General features: G+C 51.4%; 1 protein-coding gene across 1 annotated transcript in view; it reads left to right on the forward strand.

The window, feature by feature from the left end:
- RANBP10 (RAN binding protein 10) overlaps positions 1-24104 on the forward strand; it is a 61092-nt gene extending 36988 nt beyond the window's left edge. The window contains exons 4-14 of the mRNA XM_037041482.1: positions 5627-5794; positions 10680-10702; positions 12676-12860; positions 15720-15832; positions 17306-17414; positions 17525-17673; positions 17867-18074; positions 19030-19151; positions 19628-19773; positions 20081-20192; positions 20646-24104. Coding sequence (XP_036897377.1) covers positions 5627-5794; positions 10680-10702; positions 12676-12860; positions 15720-15832; positions 17306-17414; positions 17525-17673; positions 17867-18074; positions 19030-19151; positions 19628-19773; positions 20081-20192; positions 20646-20776 — 1466 coding nt within the window. The 3' untranslated portion in view covers positions 20777-24104. The remainder of the gene's footprint in view (positions 1-5626; positions 5795-10679; positions 10703-12675; positions 12861-15719; positions 15833-17305; positions 17415-17524; positions 17674-17866; positions 18075-19029; positions 19152-19627; positions 19774-20080; positions 20193-20645) is intronic.
- The last annotated feature ends 994 nt before the right edge of the window (positions 24105-25098 follow it).

Genomic DNA, 25098 nt, shown 5'->3' on the forward strand with positions numbered 1-25098 from the left:
AAAAGCATATTCACAGTTCTGGGAATTAGGACAGGGATGTCTTTGGGAGGTCTTATTTGGTATACCACAGGGACTGAGTTTTCTTCCTTTGGGCAAACCTATATAATAGATAAACCATTTTGGAATGGGGGGGTATCAGGAAAATGTATCTATTTTCCAGCCAAACTAAGGTGATTGTGAAACCTGAAGTAATTCTAAATAAAATTTTTTTTAAGATTTTATTTATTTATTTTTAGACAGGGCGGGGTGGGAGAGAGAGAGAGAGAGAAACAATGTGTGGTTGGTTGCCTCTCACATGCCCAGAACTGGGGAACCTGGCCCACAACCCAGGCATGTGCTCTGGCTGGAAATCAAACCAGCAAACCCTTGGTTCACAGCCTGGCGCTCAATCCACTAAGCCACACCAGCAGAGCAAAATAAAATTTTTAAAACAATTTTCACCGGAGGATATGTTTATTGACTTGAGAGAGAGAGAGAAAGAGAAAGATGAGTCAGTTGCCTCCCACGCTCGCCCTGAGTGGGGATCGAGTCTGCGACCTACGCATGTGCCCTGACCAGGAATTGAACTCTCAACATTTTTGGTATAGCATGATGCTCCGACTAACTGAGCCACCTGGCCAGAGCTAAATAAATATTTTGTTTTTTTATTGAGCTCTTCAGTTAAAAAAAAAAAATTTGAACCCATGTTTATAGCTTAAATTAAAAATCTAAAAATTCTATGATAGTATTTTAAGAAGTATTTCTCTATTAATTTTTAGAGGAGAAGGAAAGGAGAAAAGGAGAGAAACATCAATGTGTGGTTGCCTCTCTTGTGTGCCCTTCTGGGTACCTGGCCCACAACCCAAGGCTTGTGCCCTGACTGGGAATCGAACCCGTGACCCTTTGGTTCACAGGTTGGCATTTAGTCTACTGAGCCACACCAGATAGGGCAATTCTATGGTAGTTTTGTCAAAATAATTATATTACTTTTGAAGAAAGTATACAAAATACTTAAATTTTTATTGTAAATCTTTGACAACGTAAACATGTTGTTTTGGTAGAAGTTATGAGCTCCCATACATGGAGACAGAAATATCGCCCACATTTCTTTGAGTCCCTAAGTAGGGAATGGTCCTTACAAGTTGTATCAGTAGTTTTGATAAATCAAATGGCTGCATTTTTATTAGGTTTTCTAGAGTGCTTACTGCTTCAATCTGAGAAAGCTTCTTAAAAAAAGAAAACTTTCCAGCTCATGTCTTCTACCTTCTAGATAGTAAAATCTGCATAAAAGATTCACCATGCCCTGGCTGGTGTGGCTCAGTGGCTCACAGGCTGGGTTGAGTACCAGCCTGTGAACTGAAAAGGCACCGGTTTGATTCCCGGTCAGAGCACATGCCTGGGTTGCTGGCCAGGTCCCCAGATGGGGGTGTGCGAGAGGCAACTGATCCATGCATCTCTCGCACATTGCTGTTTGTCGTCCTCTCTTTCTCCCTTCCCTTCTCTCAAAAAGTAAATAAAATGTTTTTTAAAAAAAGATTCACCACGTAGAATCATCCTTGCAGTGAAAGAAGTGGGCTGGGGTTGCGTGGAGGTGTGTGTCCTTGTCTGCTGGTCCTGGCGGCCTGGTGGGGCAGGGGGCATGGGTGTGCCCTGGAAAGCAGAGATGAGCAGCTGCGGCCTTCAGACAGGAGGCGCCAGTCGGTGGCTGGGGTCACTCTAGGGCTGGGGTCTGGGATTTCCCTCACTGCTGGCCTGCAGGCCCTGTGACTCGTTGCCAGGCAGAGACCCCAGGTCCACAGCTCCCTAAAACAGTGCATCGGATCACTCTTCTGGTGAGGGGGCAAGGGCTTGGGGATGGTTTCACTGCCAGAGTAGTCAGCACCCCACATGAGACAGTTCCTGTGGCTGGGAGAATGTGGGTTTTTGAACCTGAAGATTTAGGTTTGAATCCCAGCTTTGGTACTTCTCAACCGTGTGGGCTGGTTAGCGAGTCCCCCAGTCTCTCGGTGAGGTGAGGGTGGCAACACTGGTGCCAGACACTCAGGGTTATTGCGGTGCTTTCCTAACAGGTTGCTACGTTGTGGTAGTTAACTTTGTCACAAGTGGGAAGTCCCCACACTCCATCTGAGGAATCCAGGCAGGGGGTGTGGGGGAGAACTGCTGTGACTGGTATGGGTGTGGATCCTGCGTCGGGAAGCTGGTGGACATGCCTGGGGCCACCAAGCTGGTGGACATACCTGAGCCAAACTAGAAGGGATGATTGCCACTTTGGTCCTCACTGCTGTCCAGTTGGCCGTTCTTCATCTGCGGCCTTCGGTAGACCAGGGAAGCGACCGCTGCTGCAGCTGCTGCCACCAGGAGCCATAGGGCTGCCTGTGTTGAAGCCTGAGGAGAGGCCTTGCCTACAATTGCCTTACCGACCCACCTCTCGGAGGGGGAATGGGCACTGCTGACCTAGAGAGTCATTTCCTGAGGTCAAATGATTTGTGTACCCACCAGCAATAGTAAGGCCCTGCCCACTCCTGGGCATGAGGAGCTTTGGAGGTGGGTTGAGCCAGGCAGTCCCAGTGTCTCTGGGGAACTGGGGAAGTGAGAACAGAGCCTAGCTCCAGGTCCAGGCCTTGGGCCTTCAGAGCCGGTCCCGAACAGTTCTGACAGTTTCCTTGTGATGTGGTGGGAAGATGCTGGGAGGGAAGCAGCAGAGCTTTGGGCCCTACATCTGTAAGTGGGAGCCATTCAGCTGTGGCCTGTTTCCCACTTGGGCTCTGGGGTAAATCTTTGTTTAGCCGGAGGGTTCCTGGCTAAAGACGTGAAGGCTGAGGGCACACAGGCTTGGGATGGATGTTGTGATAATGAGGAGCAACTTGCCCTTGAGCCCACTGGTTTGAATGTCATATGGAGTTTGGGCTCCACGGTCTGGTCAGCTCTATCTCTCCAGTTATGCCCTCAGTCTCCCTTGCCAGCCCCTGGCCGTGCCACCCATCTGTTCTCACCCCCCACCTTTGCTTAGAGCTGCCCACAAACCTTGTCTTCGAGCAGTGTACGTGCACACACACCACACTGTGTTTGAGCCCTGCCTCCCGTTGTGAACCACTCAGATCTTCACGCACCCTGCCCCACTGACCTTTCCCTTCCAGGGGAGAGCTTCTCCTCCCCATGCCACTTGGGAGAAGCTCCTTGGGAGGGGCGGGGTGTCATTAGCACGTTCACATGAACATGCTTTTCAGACACCAAGGAGGCAGCAGAGGCTGAAAAAAGTATTTGGAGGGGCTGCCTTGGGGGGTAGACCTGCCTGTCAGCCCCTCAGCTTGCCTACCCTGTATGGTCCTGGGCTTGCCATGGCCCCATGGGCTCCATTGGTGTTCCCCAGCAGGCAAGCACGCAGGCCCCTGTATAGCCCACAACCTCCAGTTTTACCTGCGTCTGTGCCTTTACCTGCACTTCTCCCTCCCGAATGAACTCCTTCACTCTCTGTCCTGTGTAAACTGTGGTCCCCTTCGGCTCTCACCGTTTTTATTTAGCATTGTATTGGTGGATCTGGTCAGTACAGGAAATCAGGAAAAAGAAGTAAAAGGCATGCAGTGGAAAGGAAAAAATAAAACTGTATTCTCAGACAATATATTTTTAAAATTCTGAACAATCTTCATAAAAGTTACCAGAACTAATTGGTGAGTTTAACAAGGTTGCAGGACATCAGGTGAATATATAAAATAGCAAATATATGTGTGTATATTTAATAGTGTTATTGGGGTGACCTTGGTATACCATAAAATGTGCCCATTTAAAGCATACAATTCAGTGGTCTTAGCATGTTTACAGAGTTATGCAAACTATCATAAGGTAATTTTAGAATATTTTTATTACTTTAAAAAGAAACCTTGACCCCATTTCTCCAACCCCAAGATCAATTATATTTTGTTATAATAGAAAAAAAGTTAAAAATTAAAGTTTATAAATAACATTCATAATAGCACCAAAAAGTACTTAGAGATAAATTTGTCAAAACATTGTTGAGAGAGATTAAAGAAGACCTAAATGAATGGAGAGATATACTATGTTAATGGGTTGGAGTAATGAATGTTATTAAGCTATCTGTTCTCTTCAGATTGATCTGTAGATTCAACACAGTCTCAATCAAAATCTTAGTTGCCTTTGAAACACACTGTAAGAAAATGAAAAGACAAACTAGACTGGGAGAATATACATGCAAAGCACACAGAAGAATTTATATCCAAGACATAATTAGAACTCTTACAGCTTAATAAGGCACACAATCCATTGTTTTTAAAAGGGGTTAAAGATTTGAACACACAGTTCGATGATTTTCTAATAAGCCATCAGTAAATAAGTATATGAAAGGAGGCTCAACATCCTTGGTCATTGGGGCAACACAAATTAAAGCCAAAATAATATTAAAACTACTACAACTATACTAAAATGGCTAAAAGAAAGAAGAAAAAAAAGACAGCTAATAAAATCGAGTGCTGGTGAGAACGTGGAACCTCATACATCGGTGGTGGGAATGCAAACCGGTACAGCCACTTTGGAAAACAGTTTGGCAGTTTGTTATCAAGTTAAGCATATATTTATCTTATAACTCAGCAGTACCACTTCTGAGTGTTTACCCAGGAGAGATGAAAACGTGTCTGTGCCAAGGGTATATAAATATTTGTTGACTTTATACATAATAGCCAAGAATTGGAAAAGACTCAGATGTCATCAGCTAGTGGACAGACAGACAAACTGCTGTGTATCCACCACATAATGGAGTCCACTCAGTGGTAAAGAGAAACTGCGTACTGATCCTTCTAACAATGTGGATGAATCTCAAACGCATTACACTCAGTGAAAAAACTAGTTGCAAGAAACTCCATCTTCTGCGATTCCATTTATACATCTGGAGAAGGCAAGACCATAGGAACAAATCAGTGTTGCCAAGAACTGGGGATAAGGTGGAGGGGGACTGATCACAAATAGGCATGAGGAAACTTTTTGGAGTGATGGAAATATTCTGTATCTTGATTGGTGGTAATGTGTTAAAATTTACGGACCTGTCATTTAAAAAGGGAGAATCTCATTACTTATAAATTATACTTGAATTAAAAAAAATTATTTTAGCTCTGGGTGGTATGGCTCAGTGGATTGAGTGCCGGCCTGCGAACCAAAGGGTCACCAGTTCGATTCCCAGTCAGGGCACATGCCTAGGTTGCAGGCCAGGTCCCCAGTAGGGGACACGAGATACAACCAAACATTGATGTTTCTCTCCCTCTTTTTCTCCCTCTTTTCCCCCCTCTAAAAATAAATGAATAAAATCTTTAAAAAAAATTTTTAAACCCACCATGATATACTTCAGAGGCTCATTTCAAGCCCCCTCTCCTTGAGGCTTTCTTTTATCCATCTTCTTGTTGCATAGACTTCTGGCAAGTACCTTCCAGGTCACTCAGAGTTTTGGTTCCTGCTGACCACGGCATGGGCTTCTTCACTAGGGCTGCCTCAGCTCCTTGGGGTGATGAGCTGCTGGACCCTGTAATGTTGACTGAAGCGGCAGGCTGGAGAGAGGAGTTTAGACCTGGGTGGGTTTTGGTTTGCTGACTTGCTTCTTTCTCAAGTACCTCTACTCAGCTGTGGCTGTTCTCTTCCCTCACAGGTTGGGATAAACATTCTTATGGTTACCATGGAGATGATGGGCATTCCTTCTGTTCCTCTGGTACTGGCCAGCCCTATGGTCCCACATTCACCACAGGAGATGTGATTGGCTGCTGCGTCAACCTCATCAACGGCACCTGCTTCTACACTAAGAATGGTCACAGCCTTGGTGGGTACATAGGGGACCTTGGAGGGTTTACCCTGTGGAGCCACTTTGGTTGGTGAGAGGCCCAAGGGCAGGCTTTGAAGCCAGAGCATTGTCCCCAATCCTCTGCTGAGCAGTGGGGAACTTCGGCCATTTCCAGGCATTGGAGCCCTGCACGGTGAAGGGAGGGCAGCACGGGCGCTCTCTTTGTTAATCTGTTCATACAAGAGCATTTATTGAGCCCAGGGTCAGTGCCGACAGAGACGCAGTGTCACAGTCAGGCCCCTGGCCTGTGTGATATTTGCTGCAGCACTGTTTGGGGCTGGTGAGAAGCTTGAGGGTTCCAATTACATACTTGAGTGGCAGTGGTTTGCGAGCCCGGGGCTGGGCCCGACGACATCTGGGCCCTTCTGACACTCAGGGCGATGGTTGCTGTGGAGCAACTGTGAGGGCTGCTTCAGTACAGGAGGTGGACAGACAGGGTGGAGTCAGATGGGGCTGATCTCTTCTGGCCTGTTATGGTTAATAGCAGCCTGGTCAGATTTATATTTGAAAAGGGCTCTTTGGTGAGACTGAGAAGAAGGATGGACTGACAGGAGTAGGGGCTAGCAGAAGAGGCAAGTAGCTTAAGGCAAGGCAGTGATAATGGGTGCAGGAAGTGGCAGACAGGGGTGGCCCAGCAGGGTTTAGTGCCAGATGGGATGCGTTAGTGAAAAGCAAAGATGGGAAAGTGGCTGAATTAGTGGTGTTATCTCCTGGGATTAGGAACCCAGGAAAAGTGGCCATCAGTGGAGGGTGAGGGGGGCCCTGGAGGGTCCCTTGGAAGAGCAGTCTTGCACATGTGTAGAAATTTAGGGTTAGAACTTGAGAGAGAGGGGGGTTGGCTGTCCTAATAACTTGCCCTATTAGGACTACTGGTATTTGGCCATTGAGTGAGAGGAGTCCTTGGCCAGAGTGGTCTTAGGCGGAGCCTAGCTGCTGGGCCTTCCTGCCTGGATTTGCAGAGCTCTCTGATTTCATAGAACCATACCAGCCAAGCTGGCCACAGCTTTGCCAGGAAAAGAAGGTGGACTCTTACTTGGAACTCAACTCCTAGGTTGGAGACCTCCTGCAGGAGACCCACAGACTTGAGGGGCAGTTAAAAGGGGGCTGCCATTCCCCACAGCTCTTCTGTAGCTTCTCCAGGAGACGAGCCCATGCAGAATCAAGGGGCCTGTTGGAAATCAGGTTTGCTGGTGGCTGGACTGTGTGATCGGGAGCCAGCATTCCTCAACAAGCCAGAGCGGGCATCAGGAGCATAGCACAGATACTGCATAGCTGACTCAGGTGCACATCAGAGAAACTGTTCTCCAAAATCCATGGCCATCTGGCTGTAGTTGCTGGTATCCAGCTGGTGAGGCACTAGCAGCTGGAGGACAAGGCCAAGGTCTCAAGATGGCTCCTCACTTTCTACTTTGTTCTCTGACTCTAGCTATTTCCCGGCTCTGGGTTTTTCTACTGTCTGAGTCCCAGAGGCCACTGCTGTGGGTTCTCACTCTTTACCCAAGCTGCCTCTCACCTGCCCCTCTGCAGCCAGGCCCAGTCCCTTCTGCTCTGGATTCCTGCCCTCTTCACATTTCTCCAGCTTGTCCACACCTTGGTCAGAGCATGGCCCCTGCTGTGGGACCCACAGGTTGGGCCATACCCTGCTGTCCCCTGTGTATCCACACCTCCCTCCTCTGGAGCCTAGATGCATACCAGGATTCACGAGCTCTTTGTCGGGTCCCCGGGTCCATAAGGAGCTCACAGACACCTTACTGTCAATCCAAACTCTCACACTGTTTGTAAAAAGTCATATTCCTACTGCATGTTTTTACAGACGCGAATGCAAGACCTCACACATCTTATCACTAAACTTCATTTAGGAGTATATTGCCTATTTTTCCAGCCTGTCAAGATCTTCTGTGGTCTTGCTTGTTCTATCTCAAATATTTGGTATTCTTTTCAGCATCGTGTTAACCTAAAATTTGATGAATTTGCTTACGTATGTTTTCATTAAGATATAAAAAGTATTGGAGGAGAACAAGGTTGAGATTTGAACCCTTTAGTCTATAGCTAGTTTGGGTAGACACCAACCATTTAAGAATCACCTCGTTATGGGCCCTGGCTGATGTCTCAGTGGATTGAGCACTGGCCTTCGAATCAAAGGGTTACTGGTTCAATTCCCAGTCAGGGTACATGCCTGGGTTGTGGGCCAGGTCCCTAGTACGGGGTGCATGAGAGGCAACCACACATTGATGTTTTTCCCCCTCTCTTTCTCCCTCCCTTCCCCTCTCTATAAAAATAAATAAATAAAATCTTAATAAAAAAAGAATCACTTCGTTATGTTATTTTGAAACTCACTTTCTTCTATCTTCTCCACGAGGATACTACTGAGATCTTACTAAAAATTGGATATCACCTGCATTTTCTAGATCATGAACTTTAATGGTAGGGCAATGAACTTGGAGTGATAGACCACTTGGTTAATCTTCTAATGACTACTTTTCACAAGCCCACTTATCAGTAAATGTTCTTCAGAATCTCCCACAGGATCAACGAGCCAGTCACTCACTGTTCTCTAACCTCAGAACCTTTCCCCCTTTAGAGGAGAAGGATGCTTCCTGGCCTCCCCATCCCTTTATTCTGTTGTCCTCTGTCACAGCACTCACCCTGTGAGTCATTAATCAGTTGTCTGTGTAATTACTAGTCACATGCCATCTCTGTTGCAGGAGTCAGCAGCACTTTGAAGGCTAGACGTGCAGCTGATTTCCCAGTGCCCATCACAGGGCCTGGCCCCTGGGAGGTATCAGCAGATGCTTGACAGAAGGATAATTAGCACGTGAATGAGAGGCTCATCCACGGGTGTTCCAAGCACTTACAGAGTCACTTCTATTCAGTTCTGTGCTCTCTCACAGCTTCTTAATGCCCTTAGTCTCAGCGCCCTCTGACCTGTGTGTGTTTGTCTCAGGGCACTTCGTATTAGCAAGTTTGAGTGTCCTGTTTGCATCCCAAATCTACCTGGACCTCCTTCCTGTGGCCTACCCAGATTTTTCCATCTCAGTGGCCTTGCAGTGGCTCCCAGAGACCTGCAGGGCCCAGGGAAGCAGTCTTGCCCTTGTCCAGTGCAGTAGGGGTGGGGTAGCCTCTTTCCTGGTGCTCCTGCAAGCACCTCAAGTCTTATCCTTCCTGAGTGCCATTGTGGGACAGAGCTGGTAAGCCTGGGTAGGTCACCCCCTGCCTAGAAGTATGGCAGTTGCCTCACCTGGTGGCACAACCGCAGCCAATTTCTACCCAGACCTCACAGTTTATGAAGCAGCTTTCACAAAGTGTCTCAATTTCTCTCGAGGGTCGGGATTTGTGTTCCCCCATTATTTTCAGATGGGCCCAGAGGGGTTGGGTAACTCGACAAAGGTCACACTGCAGATAAGTGCTGGAGCCTGGACTCCCCCTTCTTCCAGGGTCCTGTGGGCCGTCTCCGTCAGCCGGCAGACAGCAGCAGCCTGGCCACACTGAGCCCCATGGGGGCAGCTCCTATGCAGCCCTGGAGGGTGGATGTTGCAGTCTCCTCCTGGGTGCTGAGGGGCTCCTAGGTTTCATCCCGCCAGCTCTGTGACCGCTGGCTCTGCGTGGGGGGCTCCGCAGTAGCCTCCAAAGTGCCTATCCTCCGCAGGTCACAGAGTTTATAAGCTTCCTTCACTGCGGAGCCAAGTAGCCCCGCAAAGAAAGTGAAAACAATCTCTCCGTGCCTTGGTGTTCTCATCTGTAAACTAGTGTCGGAGACAGTGTACACCTTCTAGGTTGTTCTGAGGATTGAATGGCTTCTTGTTAGATCCCGAGCCTGGTGCCCAGCGCCCAGTGCAGAGGAAGCACATGGTGTACAGTGGCTGGCTGGCACCATTCTGGCCCCGGGTTTACTAGGAGAATCCTTTGTCGGATCCCTCCCCTGCTGTCTTTTGTGGGGTTTTAGTTTCTTTTTTGTGTGGAGTTGGGGGAGCAGACTGGAACCTCTGAGGAGTCGGTGGTTTGAGAAACTTGGGCCAAAAAAGGTCAGGGATTTCTAGAAGATAAAAGAATTTATCTAAAAAATGGGAAGGCTGAGTCCTTGGGACAGTCTCCTTCAGCCTTGTCGTTTCTCAGTCTGCAGAACAGGGGTGCTCTGGGGGGGTATTGTGAGGCCGCTCGCCTGCTCAGGCCTGCTCGTATACTTGGGGTCCTGTTCTCCACCCCCACTTATGATTCAGGCTGAGGTCCCTGGAAACACAGCCTCTTCTCTTGCCAGGAGAATTCACAGGCTACACAGGCCAGTGTTAACCCAGGCTTTGCCAGCTTGGAAGCCCTGGTGACTCTGGATGGGTATGGGATGGAAAAGGGCAGCCGCCACCCTCACTATCTCCACTGCGGTCAGCTTAGAGGTGATGCAGAGTGTCAGACTAGGCATGAGGCCAGCCTCGCCACGTCTGGTAGTTTTATGGCTAAATGGCAAGTCACTTAACCTCTGAGGTTTACTTTCCTCATCTGTAAAATGGGGGTAGGAAGTCTGCTCCCCAGAGTTGGTATGAGAGCCAGTTGAGGTAATGAATGGGAAAGAGCCTGGCAGATATAGTGGGTCCTCATAAATACCTGTTGGATCACGAGAAGGATCAGGCCTGGAAAGGCCCAGCAGTAGGTCATTTGGATTTTAGTCCTTTCTGAGAGATTTTTCCTGAGAGGGTGGAAGAGCTACGGACAAGTATATAAGTATCTGGCTTCACTTCTGGCCAGCCCACCCAGCACATGGAAGGCCAGGGTCCGAAATGATGTGTGCTTGGCCTTCACCATAGGGTAGGTGTGGGGCCCAGCTGTGGTGATGGACCCCCTGTGGGCTGATGACTGTTCTTTCCCTCCACAGGTATAGCCTTCACCGATCTCCCGGTAAGTACTGCAGTTGGGTCTCCCCTCTTCAGACTCTTGGGGGCCGACTGGGTCGGGGTGTGGTGGTGTCTGCAAGTGTAGGGTGTGGAGTCTGCTCCTCCCCCCAGGGACGTGTGCTGTGCTGTCTACTTGATGGTCCCAGTAGGGGCACTTGCTCGCCTTTCTCTCTCCAGTAGCAAGGCCTAGGCTTCCTCCATGATTTTTAGCAGGTGACAGTGATTTGTGGCACTTCTAAAGGCAGCTGCGGGTAAGGAGATGAGGGTAGTTCCATGGCTCAGCTGGCCCGAGCCAATTCTGGGTGACTACAGCCAGTGGACTGGGCTCAGAGTGTGGAGAACTGTTCCTGAACTGGTTGGCCCCTGTGCCTCTGCATTCGAGCCCCTGCGGAGAGCCAGTGCCCTAGGGGACTGGGTCTGCCAGCATGCAGGGAACCCTGAGCCAGAGAGAGAGCTTGCGGGGTTTTCTCCTCTTGGAATGGGGCAAGGTTTCTGCCTGGCTTAAGGGCCCATGCCCACCTCTCGCACCCTGGTTCTTTATTAATAGTCGTCACAGGCCTTGTCACTTGCAGGAGACCTCTGCCCAGAGTTCTGGGAGCCTGGCATGCTGCTCTGTTTTCCCCAGCTGGGTTCTGGAAAGAGGAAAGGTTTGCTGACTGTGGCGGCTTCTTTGGGATCCTGGGCGCTCCTGAGATGCCCAAAGAAGTATCGTTGCGATAAGAAGTACCGTTGTGATCTGCAGGCAGGGCCTTTTGACGCCCTGGTTATAGCACCCAGGGTCCTGTTAGAGCCTCTTGTCCGTGGGTCGGAATCCTTCCCTCCCACCCAGAGGCCCCAGAGAGGGGCCGTGGTCCTAGGTAAAGTGAATAGACACGGGAGGAGAATTCTGACCCTGGCCGGGGAAGTCAAGTTGTGGAGACATGACAGGAAATAGCCAGATGTGTCGATAAGTGCTAGAAAGTGAGCAGATACAGGGAAGGTTTGCTGGAGGCAATGGGCTTTGCCTATGGCCTGAGGGAGGGGAGGGGAAAGGAAGGAAGCTGGAGGTCTTGTAGGTTCAGAGCTCATGGTGGGCTGAACCCAGCATGCAGTAAAGGCACATGACACACAGGAATGACAGATGGCCTGAGGATAGAAGGCAGAAGAGAGGACTGGGGACCCAGTGACAGTGGGGAGGAGGCTAGCGAGATGTGAAACAGTGGACATGAATGTGGGCAGTGGCAGTGGAGTCACAGGAGGCACTGAGTGAGGGAGTGACTGGGTGAAAGCTGGTCACAGCAGGGGATAGATGAGAAGCAAGGAGCTCCTTACCCATGAAGGAGATTCATACCCATGAAGGAACATGCCCAGACCTCACTGGCCAGAAGACCCTCTTAGTACGTCTCTGACAGGAAGGGCAGTGGCCTCTCCTTACCCTTCGCCAGTGTCAGGGGATCTAAACCACCTAACCTCTTTGCCATGCTCTCCTCTTCCCCTCCCTTCCTGCATCCCCCTATCTCTTCCTGCACCCTCATGTACCCCTTTTTGTGGCAAAGAGATCCTTGGTCCTGAATCTTTCTGAGAGGAGCCATTATCCACCCCTGCAGCAGATCTTCACGGGCACACCTGCAGGGCCATGGATCCCGGTGTGCCTTTCTATGCCCTGGGCAAGTCCCGAAATGGGACCTTGAGCTTTGGGCTTTGGGGACACCCTTGTCTCTGATGCAGGAAAGGGGATTCCATGTTCAGCCTGCTTGCTTTTCTTTTGCATTTTCCCCTCAAGTTTTGGGGAATAGTGTCTGGTAGGGAGGTGGGCGGAATGTGACCGAGCTCCACCTCCTCCAGCCTCACTGCAGTTGTCTCAAAGCTGGGGCAACAGCTGGCGGGAGCTAGTGCCTTCCTCTCTGCGTCTGCACCGGAGGAGGTGAGGTGAGGCGAGGTGAGGCCTGCTGCCCCACTGCCCTCAGGGCCTGACTGACATTTCATTCTCCTCCTCAGGCCAACCTCTACCCCACCGTAGGCCTGCAGACACCCGGGGAGATTGTGGACGCCAACTTTGGGCAGCAGCCCTTCCTGTTTGACATTGAGGACTACATGCGGGAATGGCGTGCCAAGGTCCAGGGCACTGTCCACTGCTTCCCCATCAGTGCCCAGCTTGGCGAGTGGCAGGCAGTGCTGCAGAAGTGAGTGCCCTGCTCCCGCCCTTACCCAGCCCTGCCCATCCCAGGGCCCTTACCGTTCTGCAGGCCCCTGGACTGCCACAAGCCAGTCTTATGACTCCAGTGGGTAGCATTCCTTCTGGAAAGTTCGCCCAGAGTGGCACCGCCTGCTGCTCTCCTGCTTCCCTCCTATCTGATGGGTGGCTCCCCCCGAGTTCTCCACATCTGCTGTTAACCTTTGCCTACCCCACGCTCCACCACAAGTGGGTCTGATGGCTCTCTCTATAGTATCTCCAGCAGGGCTGTTTTCCCTCCCCAGGTCATTTTACAGAGGATGTCCTAGGATACCACCTGGTCTCTTCCTCTGTAGACTTTTCTTTTTCTTTCTTTCTTTCTTTTTTTTTTTTTTTTTACCATAGCAAGTGTCCGTCATGCTATAATTCCGGCCTGAGGTCACCTCTCAGGGTTAGCATTTACCTAAGTCCCCCACATGGCAGTGGTGGCAGGAAGAGAGTCTTCCTTGGACCGGCCTGGTGGCCCTTGGCTGATTAATTCCCAGGCTGTTCTGAAAGGCGGTCTCGCTGAGGATCCCAAGGGAGGCCAGGATTGGGTCTCTCTTCCACTTACCAGTTGCAGGCCTGAGTGAGGCCGTGACCAGTACCCACTCTGCCAGGAGGTAGGTTAGCTTGTTAGTTTGGCTCCCAAGGTTAGGCAGTGAAGGGCTGGGCTTCTACTAGTCCTGGTCCCTTGGGTTGGGTGCACCTTGGGTTCTTTGTGTAGCTTTCCTTTCTTAAGGGATCGAAATTGAGCCAGGCCCCAGGGAGAGCTGAGGCAGGGGTGAGGTAGCCAGACCCTTCTGAAGAAGAGCAGCATGGACATGTCTGGTTCCCAGTCCCCAGAGCTAACGAGAAACTCGTGCTGGGAGGGCCAGCACAGTGCCAGCCCCTGCAGCGGGCTTGCTGGGATGGGCGAGGGAGAGCTGGCGCTGTCCCAGCTGTGTTGGGGAGGGACCGATGCTCTCAGCTTAAAGGCCTGGGATGAGCAGCACATGGGTGCATTTGTTTATATGTGTGTGTCTGTGTGTGTTCATTTGTAGTATTTAGCAGCACCTGCATATTACTTGTGTTCATTTTACGGATATCATTAACGACTATATTATCGTGGAGACAAATTTGCCAGAAGCCCCTTGGCTGGCTTCCCATGGTGGGAAGTTCAGGTTATTTCCTCCCTTTTACTTATGTAGGTAACCCTTTTGTGTGTTGACTTTCTTCTTTTTTTAAAGAATTTATTTATTTACTTTTAGAGAGAGGAAGGGAGGGAGAAAGAGAGGCAAAGAAACATCAGTGTGAGGTTGCCTCTCAAGTGCCCCGTACTTCAGGGGGAACCTGACCCGCAACCCAGGCATGTGACCTGACTGGGAATCGAACCAGGGACCCTTTGGTCTGCAGGCTGACGCTCAATCCACTAAGCCACATCAGCTGGGGCAAGTTTTTTTAATTTAAGATTTTCTTTCTTGGTGCCCTTTCAAGAAGTAGAATTATTTAATCAAAGGGGTGGTGTATCTTAGTGGTGTCTGTTGTACACATCTGAGCCATGTGTTGTCAAAAAGTTTTGCCATTGTGTTTATAATAATAATAAAATAAGAATTATTACTTAGAACATTATTATAAATACATAATTTCATAATAAGAAGCTGTGCTTTGTGCTGGGCACTTTATGTGTATCATTTCATTGCCCCATAAAACACAGTGAGACATACAGCCAAACTTCTGTGCCTTCTTCACAACAGCCTCTCAGACATCGTTTTTGGCAAGTGCAGAAATGCCATCAGGCACATGCACACGCCGAGGTATCCACTTCCATACACATAAGACACAAGAGCTCGTCCTTCTGCCCTGCATGTGGGTGCACATGTGCTCTCACACCACTGTTCAGCCAGCTTTAGGGGGGACTAAAGGGCCACCGGGCCTCGGGCTTCCCAGGACTATTTCCCCAAAATAACATTCCTGTTGACCTGGTTGTTGCCGAATATATTGGCTTCCTGGGCCCCTGATTTGTGCCATATGGGGATTAACTTGGTTCATGGGTTAGCTCCCTGTGACCCTTTGGAACTGGCATTCCTGGGGGCCAGGTTTGCCTGATGAGCTAGAATGCTCCTGCCAGGCACGTAGAGCAGCCCACAGAGTAGCTCCTGTGTCTGTGGAAGGTACGCACATGGCATGTGTCCTCCCCGACTGGGCGGCTGCCAGACTGCTTGGCAGGCTGCCTTTCCAGGAAGCCCTCAGAGACACTACTGACCATCTGTGGACTCCCTGCAGTTCCCAGGGGCAGCCGCTTCCATAAGAACATGGTGTGTGACTGTGTATGCTTTTGTTACCATGCCTGCCCACTTGTGGGCAGCACAACCGAAAGAAACAGCAGCTGCTCCTCCAAGCTGCAGGGCGGATGTGGAGATCGGCCCCTACCCAGCCTGACTCCATAAGCACTGGGGGAAGTTTGCATTTTGTTTCAACCCTTTTATTCTCATTTTGTGGAGGTTGCACTTTAAGAGGAGTTTAGGGAAACCTAAGAGGGAGATTGTCCCTTTAGGTGGTCAGTGAGAAATGCAGGGGTGTTTTTTTTTAATATTAAAAAAAACCTTTTAATTATAACTTACATTCAATATTATTTTGAATAGTTTCAGGTGTCAAGCATAGCAGTTAGATAACTGTATACTCTACAAAGGGGTCCCCCCGATATTTCAAGAACCCCCTGACATCATTCGTGGTTATTGCAATGTGACTGGCTACATTCCCTGTGGTGTAATGTACATTCCTGTGACTACTCTGTAACTCCAAAAAGTGCAATTCTGGAGTGTCACCTTGGGCATTTCCTTTCTTCTAGCATGGTCTCATCTTACCTGGTGCATCATGGGTATTGTGCCACAGCCACGGCTTTTGCCCGAGTGACTGAAACCCCGATTCAGGAAGAACAAGCATCTATAAAGAACCGACAAAGTAAGGCTGATTCTACTCTTCTCTCTTCCTCCTTCCCTCACCCATCCCCAACTCTGCTCTCTGGCTCCTGCCAGCCTTGGATGGCCTGTCAGGAGTCCATGCAGCTCTGGCCCTCACCACCAGGAGATCAGCCCTAGGCCCTGCTTTGTCCCTCCTTCAAGACAGCACTGCCCAGACGGACAGTTCGGCAGCATGGGGGTGTCTGAGCACAGCCTCCGTATGGCATGTTCTGCTGGCCAGGCATGGGCTGGGGCCTGGCATGGCTGGATCCCCTTCCCGCCTTGTTCCCTGCCCCCTGAAATCAGAATTCTACTCAGCGTCATGTTCACAGTCTTCTGAAAAGAAGTGCATTTGTGTCTTAGACCAATGTCCTGCCTTCCAGACTATTTACTCAGCTTTAGTAGTTCTGCCTGCTCCTGGTCGTAGAGAGGACCGAGTCGTCAGACAGGGCAAGGGCTGATGTTCAGTGGCTGCTAACATAGCACCTCTGTCTGCTCCCCATCTCTGGTCTTGCCCTTTGCAGACAACCAAAGGAAGGAGCCACAGGAAACTTTCCTAGCGTTCATACTGGCCTGTGTCCTGTGTTCAGGGCTTGTTTATGGAAAGAGGGTGATGGGAGAGAGGAAACAGAGCCCAGAAAGGAGTTAGGGAGAGAGGAGTGAGGGAGAATGGGTATGTGTGGAAGTGTTTGTCCATGTGTGCCTGCTTGCGTCTCTCTGAGCCTGTCGTCTCTGTGTGTGTGCATGTGTCTGTGTCTCCCAGAGAAGCTACGCCCAGCCAGACAGACGGAAAGGAATCCCAGATTTGGGATCTACGATGAGAGCCTCAGACCCAGAAGTCGCTCCCAGCAAGACGCACCAGGCCCCAGGGCAAGAGCAAGCTGCTGGTGGCCTGAGAGGTGTCAATGTCGGAGATGCCAGTGTGAGGAGGATGGTCTCCTCTCCCAGCAGGGAGCTTGCTACAGCCCCTGAAGACTGCCAAGGCATGGGCTCTGGCCCAGAAACCCGAGTGCTCCCTTTGCCACCCCCATTGCCACTCCCCTGCGAGGCCTGAAAGGAGAGAGATTTGTCCAAAGAGGAGCCCCTAGGGTTGCCAAGCTGCCTGGATGCCCACCCCCAGATCATGCACCCACAGCCAGGGCCCTCCCCCAACCCAGGTTCCTGGTGATGTGTGCTCCACAGGAGCAAGCCTCCAAACTCACCCTCTTGCCTCTGGGCTGAGAGTCCCTGCTCTGTTTTTCCCTCTTATGCTTTGAAGAGTCCCCAACACTTGGCAGAAACTAGAGTCTATGTGGGGCTGGGCAGGCAGGTTCTTTCTTCGGCCTCTTCTGTGAGCATCTCGGCTGGGTGGCTCTGAGCCAGTCCGCCTGACTGCTGGCCGGTCTGTGCTCTGGGCTGGCACTGTGCGGGCATGCATCTGTGAGGAAGGTTTGCAGCCCCTCGCTCACTGCTGCTGTGTTCTTGCTCTCTGCAGAGATCCAGAAGTTGGTGCTGGAGGGCCGTGTGGGCGAGGCCATTGAGACCACACAGCGCTTCTACCCAGGGCTGCTGGAGCACAACCCCAACCTGCTCTTCATGCTCAAGTAAGTTTGGGGGCCTGCCAGCTCCCCCATAGCCCAGCCCTTCTCAGCTGGTGGTGGGAACATACATCCTGGACCGAGCCCAGAGCAGTGCCGCTCCGCTCCCTCTGCAGGTGCCGACAATTTGTGGAGATGGTGAATGGGACCGACAGTGAGGTCCGCAGCTTGAGCTCCCGAAGCCCCAAGTCCCAGGACAGCTATCCTGGCTCCCCCAACCTCAGCCCCCGACACGGCCCCAGTAGTTCCCACATGCACAGCACAGGTCAGCCACTCTCCAGACGGCTCTGGGAAGTACTGGTGTGGAGAAGAAAGGCCACCTGCATACTTGTCCCTGGGCTGGGTTTAGGGTTCACTGCTGGATTTGGGGGAAGGGAAATGGGGCCGCTGTCGTCATTCCCAGGGCCCCACTTGATGGCAAGTTGCCCCTCCTCTTCTGACTGGCCCCTGGCTTACAGGTGCAGACAGTCCCAGCTGCAGCAATGGCGTCGCATCCACCAAGAGCAAGCAGAACCACAGTAAATACCCTGCGCCCAGCTCCTCCTCTTCCTCCTCCTCGTCCTCCTCATCCTCCTCATCCCCATCCTCCGTCAATTACTCCGAGTCCAACTCAACAGATTCCACCAAGTCCCAGCCCCACAGCAGCACCAGTAATCAGGAGACCAGGTGCCTGCCTTACTTTGCTGCTTCTTCCCGCCTTCTGCGCTGTGCCATCTGGGCCCCTGCGGCCTGTCTTCTGAGTGCTGCCCCCTGCATCTCGTCCCCGACCTCCATCCCTGGCCTGTGTCTGGAGTAGTAGCTGCTGACCTACCAGGCATTGGCACCAGCTTCCAACCCCACCAGTGATTCAATTGCCACTCCACTTGGCTCTGTTTTTTTCTTTATTTGTTGATTTTAGAGAGAGAAGGGGGGCCGGTTGTTGAAGAGGGGGAAACAGAGAAACACCAATTTGTTGTTCTACTTACTGATGCATTCATTGGTTTTCTTGCATGTGCCCTGACTGGGGATCAAACCTGCAACCTTGGCATATCGGGGTGATACTCTAACCAGCTGAGCTAACCTGGTCAGGGATACTTGGCCCTATCTTTATCCAGTGATGCCGGCACTGCCAGGTTGAGAATGTGGTCTCTTTCAAGGAGACCAGGCTTTAGAACCCCCTAAGTCTACACTGAAGGAGTTTTTTGGGGCTTTAGCTTGGGGTCACCCAGGTGGGGCACACAGGTTTTAGGTTGCAGGCTACAGGTGGCTTTTAGCAGCTCCCAGGCATGCCTTAGGGCTGACCTGGTTTGGGCTCCCAGAGGTACCTATTGGAATTCGCCCCGATCATTTGGGAGTGGGGGATGCTTAGGAGTGGGCCAACTCAGAGGAGGGTCAGGGAGAGGAGGGTCACAGAGGCAGCATTGGGACAAGAGTGGGAATCAAGTGACAGGCCACTGGGGATAGCTGCTGTCACAGCAGAGCCCCAAATGTTGGAGCCTGGGAAGCCTGAGCTGTCTTTTCATGTTCCCAGAGGCCCTCAGTTTACCTACAGCAACCTGCGGCTAAAGCCTAAATGTAGACCCCACCAGACTGCCCCGACCATGTCCCCTTGGCCAACTCCCACCCCAACCCTTCTCCACAGCGACAGTGAGATGGAGATGGAGGCAGAGCATTACCCCAATGGTGTGCTGGAGAGCATGTCCACACGCATCGTCAATGGTGCCTACAAGCATGAGGACCTGCAGACAGATGAGTCAAGCATGGGTGAGGGTTGTGCCCCAGCATGGTGTTCCACTGGCGTAACACTCAGTCCAGATGCCCCTGCCCCCTGGGAGGGGGTTAGAATGGGCAGGCTTTGGCAGCTTGAGAGGCTCTAGCCAGACCTGATCTGCTGCCTCCTTAGCCAATTATGAATGAGTACTTGAGGTAGGAAGGCCTGGCCTGCTGCCAATACCGGGGCCCCTGTGTTTGAGGCTAGTAGGAGTTCGTGAGAGTAGGCACCCTTATGAGCCTGCGCGTATCTGTACAGGGTGGGAAGAGGGAAAGCTTTTGAGTCTCCTGAAGAGCAGCTCAGCTATGGATGGCCCCCATGCTCCTCCCAGCCCTCGCTTGCCTCCTGCAGAAGCTGCACCCCCTCACCCCTAAGGTCCTTCTTGCCCTGTTCCCTTTGAGACCCCCTCAAGTCCTCCCTTTCTCTCCTCACCCCTCCTGATGTGTTCTCTGCTGGACTCTGGGTGCAGACGATGGGCATCCTCGGCGGCAGCTCTGTGGGGGCAACCAGGCTGCCACAGAAAGGATAATCCTGTTTGGCCGCGAGTTGCAGGCACTGAGTGAGCAGCTGGGCAGGGAGTATGGCAAGAACTTGGCCCACACGGAGATGCTGCAGGTACAGAACAAGCCAGGGCCTCACACACAGAGGGTCCCCATTTGGTAATGGGGGCAGGGTGGCTCTGGGAGGGCCCTTGGAACAGCAGTACCAGGACAGAGTGGGCTCCGGTCAAGTCTACGGGGGAAATGGACATCCAGGCTGCGTGGCACTCTTTCTAGGCTCCAGGGAGGGCACAGCCCTCTCTGACCCAATAGTGGGGTGTGTTGTACCTTCACTGGACACCACACAGCCCTGAGTCCTGTGGGGCCATGGAAGTGTGTGTGTGGTATGTCCACAGTCGTCTCAAGAGCGCCCTGTCCCCTAGGATGCCTTTAGCCTGCTGGCGTACTCTGACCCCTGGAGCTGCCCAGTTGGCCAGCAGCTTGACCCCATCCAGAGGGAGCCTGTGTGTGCTGCCCTCAACAGCGCCATTTTAGGTGAGTGGATCTAACAAAAGTAGAAGCTTGCCCATCAGTTCTGGGTGGCCTCCTTTCTTCTCTCCAGAGGAATTGCTGATGTTTGTCCAAATCGGGGCAGTGAGCTCTGCCCAGGAGCTCTCTGGTGGCCCATAGGACTCTTGGGCTCCAGTGGCTGAACCCAAATCCTGACTGCCCTCTGCCCAGCTGAGTTGTCTGGCTGCATTGTGATGGGCCCTAGGTTGTGCCCATGGGCCCAGGGCGGCCCATTGCTCTGAAGAAGGCCTAAGTCCTTGGGTTTCTGGCATGGCTACAAGGCCATGGCCTGGTGGCTGGGACATGCTCACAGACACAGGTGAACACTCTTGTCCAAGAGATTTTGTTCACTCTTTTCTGCCTTGTGCTCCCAAGGGAACTTTGACCTGGGCCCAAGCCCTGAGCAGGGCAGTGACTAGCCTTGTCTCTCCTCCACAGAGTCTCAGAACCTGCCAAAGCAGCCCCCTCTGATGCTCGCCCTGGGCCAGGCAACTGAATGTCTACGGCTCATGGCCCGCGCAGGCCTGGGATCTTGCTCCTTTGCCAGAGTCGACGACTACTTGCACTAGCTGACCATGCTGGCTGGCCCCTCCTGGCCCTCCCTCGGCCCCAGGGCTGGAGCAGCCTGGCCCTCCATAGGCACCTGGCGCAGGGACCTGGAAGCCACGGGCAGAGTCCACTCCTCCTGCCTGGCCTCCTCCCTTTCCTTTCTTTTCCTTTCCTTTCCTTTTTCCTTTTTCCCCACCTCAGTCTCTCTCCTTCATTCCCCCTTCACGTGCAGTGGCCTGTGACACAGTATCGGCTGGTTTCTCTCATGTAGCACCTTCTACTTTGAAAGGGGGGTTTTGTTTTGAGGAGGGGTTGGAGTTTTTTAAATCTTTTTTCCCACATGACTGAGCCACCAGTATTTATCTCTGGAGAGTTTGTGCTGAGCTGGTTCCTGCTAATTTAGTGATGAAGCCTATCCAAGTTGGTGATAGCTTATTATTTTCATAAGTAAAAAAATGAGATTATATATATATATAAATATATATATTACAAAAAGACACAGTATTTATCGTAGTGTTAGTCCAGCACCTCTTGGGTGAGGCTGTCCAGACACCATATGTTTTTATTTGAGTCCAATTCATTAAAAAAGAATCATCTCTGTAACCTCAGCCAAGTGATTTAGTTCAGGCTTCCCTTTGTTGAGCCCCAGGTCCAGCTGCAGCCCAGGGCAGCCCAAGAGGCTTTGGGGTGGGGGCACTTAGTGGGCAGATCAGGCTAAGCTGGTTTGAAGCATTCAAGAGGTGTGGGTCTCGAGGCCCCAGAGAATTGGGCTGAGTGGAAAACCAGTAGGGCTGGGGGTCCAGAGAAGGAGAGGGGTTGACCCAGGGCTACACAGCAAAGCAAAGGACTAGAGAGTCCTTGGCCAGCACGCTATCTCCCGTTCTGCTCTGCCTTTCACTGCCTGCCTTGCACCTCTTTCTCTTTCCTTTTCAACATCCTGCCTTCTCCTGTTATTAAGACGGCCAAATAATTCATTTACTCTAAGTTGATTGCCTGGAAACTACCTGCCTTCGACCCGAGAGCTGCTGTGTGTCAGGCTGTGGGGAGGAAGTCTCCATTTCTAGGACTGAGGCCCTTGAGTACAGGGGCTGCCTTCTTCCTGCGTGGATCTTCACTGGCTTTGCACAACTCTGATGGAATCGATGCTTTCTGTTGAGAAGCCAGGACCTTGTGGAGGCAGATTCTTAGGCTACCAGTCACCGGAGTGGTTAGAACCCTTGACCCCTAGGCCAGGCCTCACTGCAGCTGTGCCAGGCAGCTCCCTGCAGTTGGCCCCAGCCACTCTTAGGAAAGACTGTTCTGAGTATTTCTGGCCGGAGGAAGGGACCTCATAAGCTGTACAGATGCCCCACCAGCCCTGTCAGATGGATCCTTACAGCTGGTGGGTCAAAAACAGTCCTGGTACTGCCATCAGGGAATCAAGAAAGGAAGGGCTAAGCTGGTTCCCAGGACATGGGTGGGCCATCTGTGGTGAGGACTGACAGCCCCGGAGGAGGAAAGGGAGGAAGTCTGCCCAGAGGAGCACCAGCAGGGCCTGCGATTTCCCCACCTGCTTCACAGTGGGGCAGAGCACACAAGCAGTCCCTACCTGGATCTGGCCTGGGCACGCTTCTGCTCTCTATCAGTGGACACAGGAAAGGGTGGGATGGCCTGAGATATTCAGTGCCCACCAGGCCTTGCTGGGCCCACAGCTGGACAGTGAGAGAAATGATTGAGATGGACCAGCTGCCGGTGATGGGTCAAGGACCTGGCCCTGTGCTGTCTGAGTTCTGGCATGGGACATGATCCTAGACATTGCTGTTTTCTTGGTCCCACCAGGGCAGCTGACAGCCCATAGACCATGGCGCATCAGGGAGTTGTCCTGTCTGCAAAAAAAAACTCATGTTGTGCAGGGCTGAGGATGCCTAGCCTCCAAACCCAGAGGTTGGAAATATCAGTTAAAAGGGTCAGAGCCAAGCAGGTTGGGAATTAAAATTGGAGGCATTTGCAGCTGGAATGGAGTTCAGAGAACATCTGCTCCACCAGTTCTCTCTTTTGTAGATAAGGAAACAGGTCCAGGAGGTTAAGTGACTTGGCCAAAGTCACACAGCAGATTGGCACCAGAGTTGGGACTAACCTCATCCCTGTGGTTAGGCAACGCAGTTTAGCCCTACAGCTGAATGGCAGGTCAGGGGTTAGGCTTGCAGTGTGAGGAAGGCCTCCAGCCAGGGTCTGAGCAGCTGGTACTTTCAGGGGTGTGTCAGGGATGGGGATAGGTGCCTGGGCTTGGGGTGCGGAGCATCTGAGAGAGGGTCCAGGAGGGCTCGGGACAGCTATGTGCTGTTTGGGGTTGGGTGTCTGCCTGGCTTGCACTCAGTACCCATGGCCATCTCCCCATTTTCTGTGCCTTATCTCACTGTTTCAGCTGAGTCCAAGTTGTTTACTCTGTTCTTCTCCAGAGGGGCGTTCTGTCCCAGTTGGACAGCTTACCTTTGGGACATAAGCCTTTGCCCCACAAGCCGTGGAGAGGACCACAACCAAGCTGCTTGAGCCCACTGTCTTGCTGATAGTTCAGGCCTGCCTGCCAGCCAGAGGAGCCCCTTATGCACACTCAGTTTTACCTGCCTACTTCCAGGAGCCAGGAGTGGGGAAAGCACCTGGGAGGAGACCTGGTGAAAAACTCAACCCAAAGGGTCAGGAGGAAGAGGTAGCCCTGTTGGGTTGTCCAGCTCTGGGGAAGCAGCTGTCCTTATTTACCTTTTCCTCTGTGCCACCAAATGATTGCCCCTTCCAGAGGGAAAGGAAATAGGCAGATCACACAAAGAAGGCAGAACCCCCTATCTTCACCTATGTGGGCCTGTGGCTGGATGCAGGCCTTCAAAAAGGGGACACCAAGAGATGGAGAAGTGGGGCTGCTCGTCCACTCAGCACCTTCCTCCCCCTTAAGCAAGCACAAAGAAGGTGGGGCAGAGAACTGTCGGAGCCGAACGTTCCCATGGTTGCTTACAACTCAGGTATGCACACTGTGTGGCAGCTGGGCAGCAGGGCCCCGCGCGACCGCCAGTCCTGTGCACCCAGACCCGCGGCCAGATGGTGGACTCTGGCTGCCTGAGGCGCCACCTTTTTGCATCGGTTTTCCTCCATTAGTAACTACAGCTGACACAGACGTCCTCCGCATCGTGCACACTGGTTCTGCCTTTGTCCTCGCAAGTTGATACCTGGCATTAGCATGAAACTCGTGGGTGTGGGAGGGTTTAGAGAGAATTCTAACACAAAACATCCTATTAAATTGTACTTGAGAGATGAAAAACTCCTGTTGTATTTTGACAGAATTATTTTTATTAAAATACACATCATGAGCAGTCACGAGTACCTGGTCTCTGTTTTAGTCTTATTGGGGCTGGCACCCTTGGGTGTCATACAGTGTCCCACAGGGTTTTTGTCTTTTCTAAACCCACTTCACAAGTACCTAGGCCCCTGGTGCCTTAAGGTCTGTCAAGGCTCTGGGTGTTTTCAGCACCCAAAGAGGATAGGTACTTAAGCACCAATTCTCTCCCTCAAAACACCTTTTATCTGAGACAAAGAAAAAGCAAATTCATCTTCAGAAAGTTGGGCCACAAGACCTCGTACCCACAAAATAAGATTTTAAAACATTGCAAATAACGTTCACCCCAAACACTAGACAGTAAAAAAAAAAAAAAAAAAAAAGCTTTTCTGAGGGGTATTGAGGTTACCTTCCTGTCAGTCTGAGGAGAAAGACCTTGTGCTCAAAATCCTAGTTCTCCTGACTAACTGGGTAACCCTGGGAAATTGACCCTCCTCCGTTTCAGTTTTTCCATCCTTAAAATGTGGTCAATTCTTCTACCCCATGGTGGTAGATGATTCTGAAATGCATAGGGCAGTGTTTGGCACTTAGGGATGCGGTACAGGTGACCACCCTGTCTCAATGGGGGTGCTCCTTGGTATAACCGGCCTGCGCTTGCCTCGTTCTGCCTCCTCTGCCCCCACAGTATAAGGATTTGATGCAAAGGAGGGATGCAGTAGCTTAATGCTGCTGTCCACCTGGAGGCAGGACTGGAAACAAAGAAATCAACTATGAGGCTACTGCAGCAGGCCAGACACGAGGACAGGTTTGAGAAATATTTAGGAAGTGTTGAGCACAACAGGATGAGCAACGGGATGTAAGGGAGATGGGGTGGGCATGAGACAAGGCAAATGCAGGCTTTGGATTGGGGTGAAGGGATGGGTAAGAGTATAGGGAACAGAAGGGAACAGGTGCTGGCTAAAAGTCACGAGAGAGGGAGGTTTGCTGGATAGCAAGTGGATCCATGTATCAGAGAGACATCGTTCCTGGAACTGGAAA

The sequence above is a fragment of the Sturnira hondurensis genome, unplaced genomic scaffold, assembly GCF_014824575.4.
Source record: "Sturnira hondurensis isolate 20B ecotype Veracruz unplaced genomic scaffold, ASM1482457v3 Scaffold0003090, whole genome shotgun sequence".
Lineage (NCBI taxonomy): Eukaryota > Metazoa > Chordata > Mammalia > Chiroptera > Phyllostomidae > Sturnira > Sturnira hondurensis.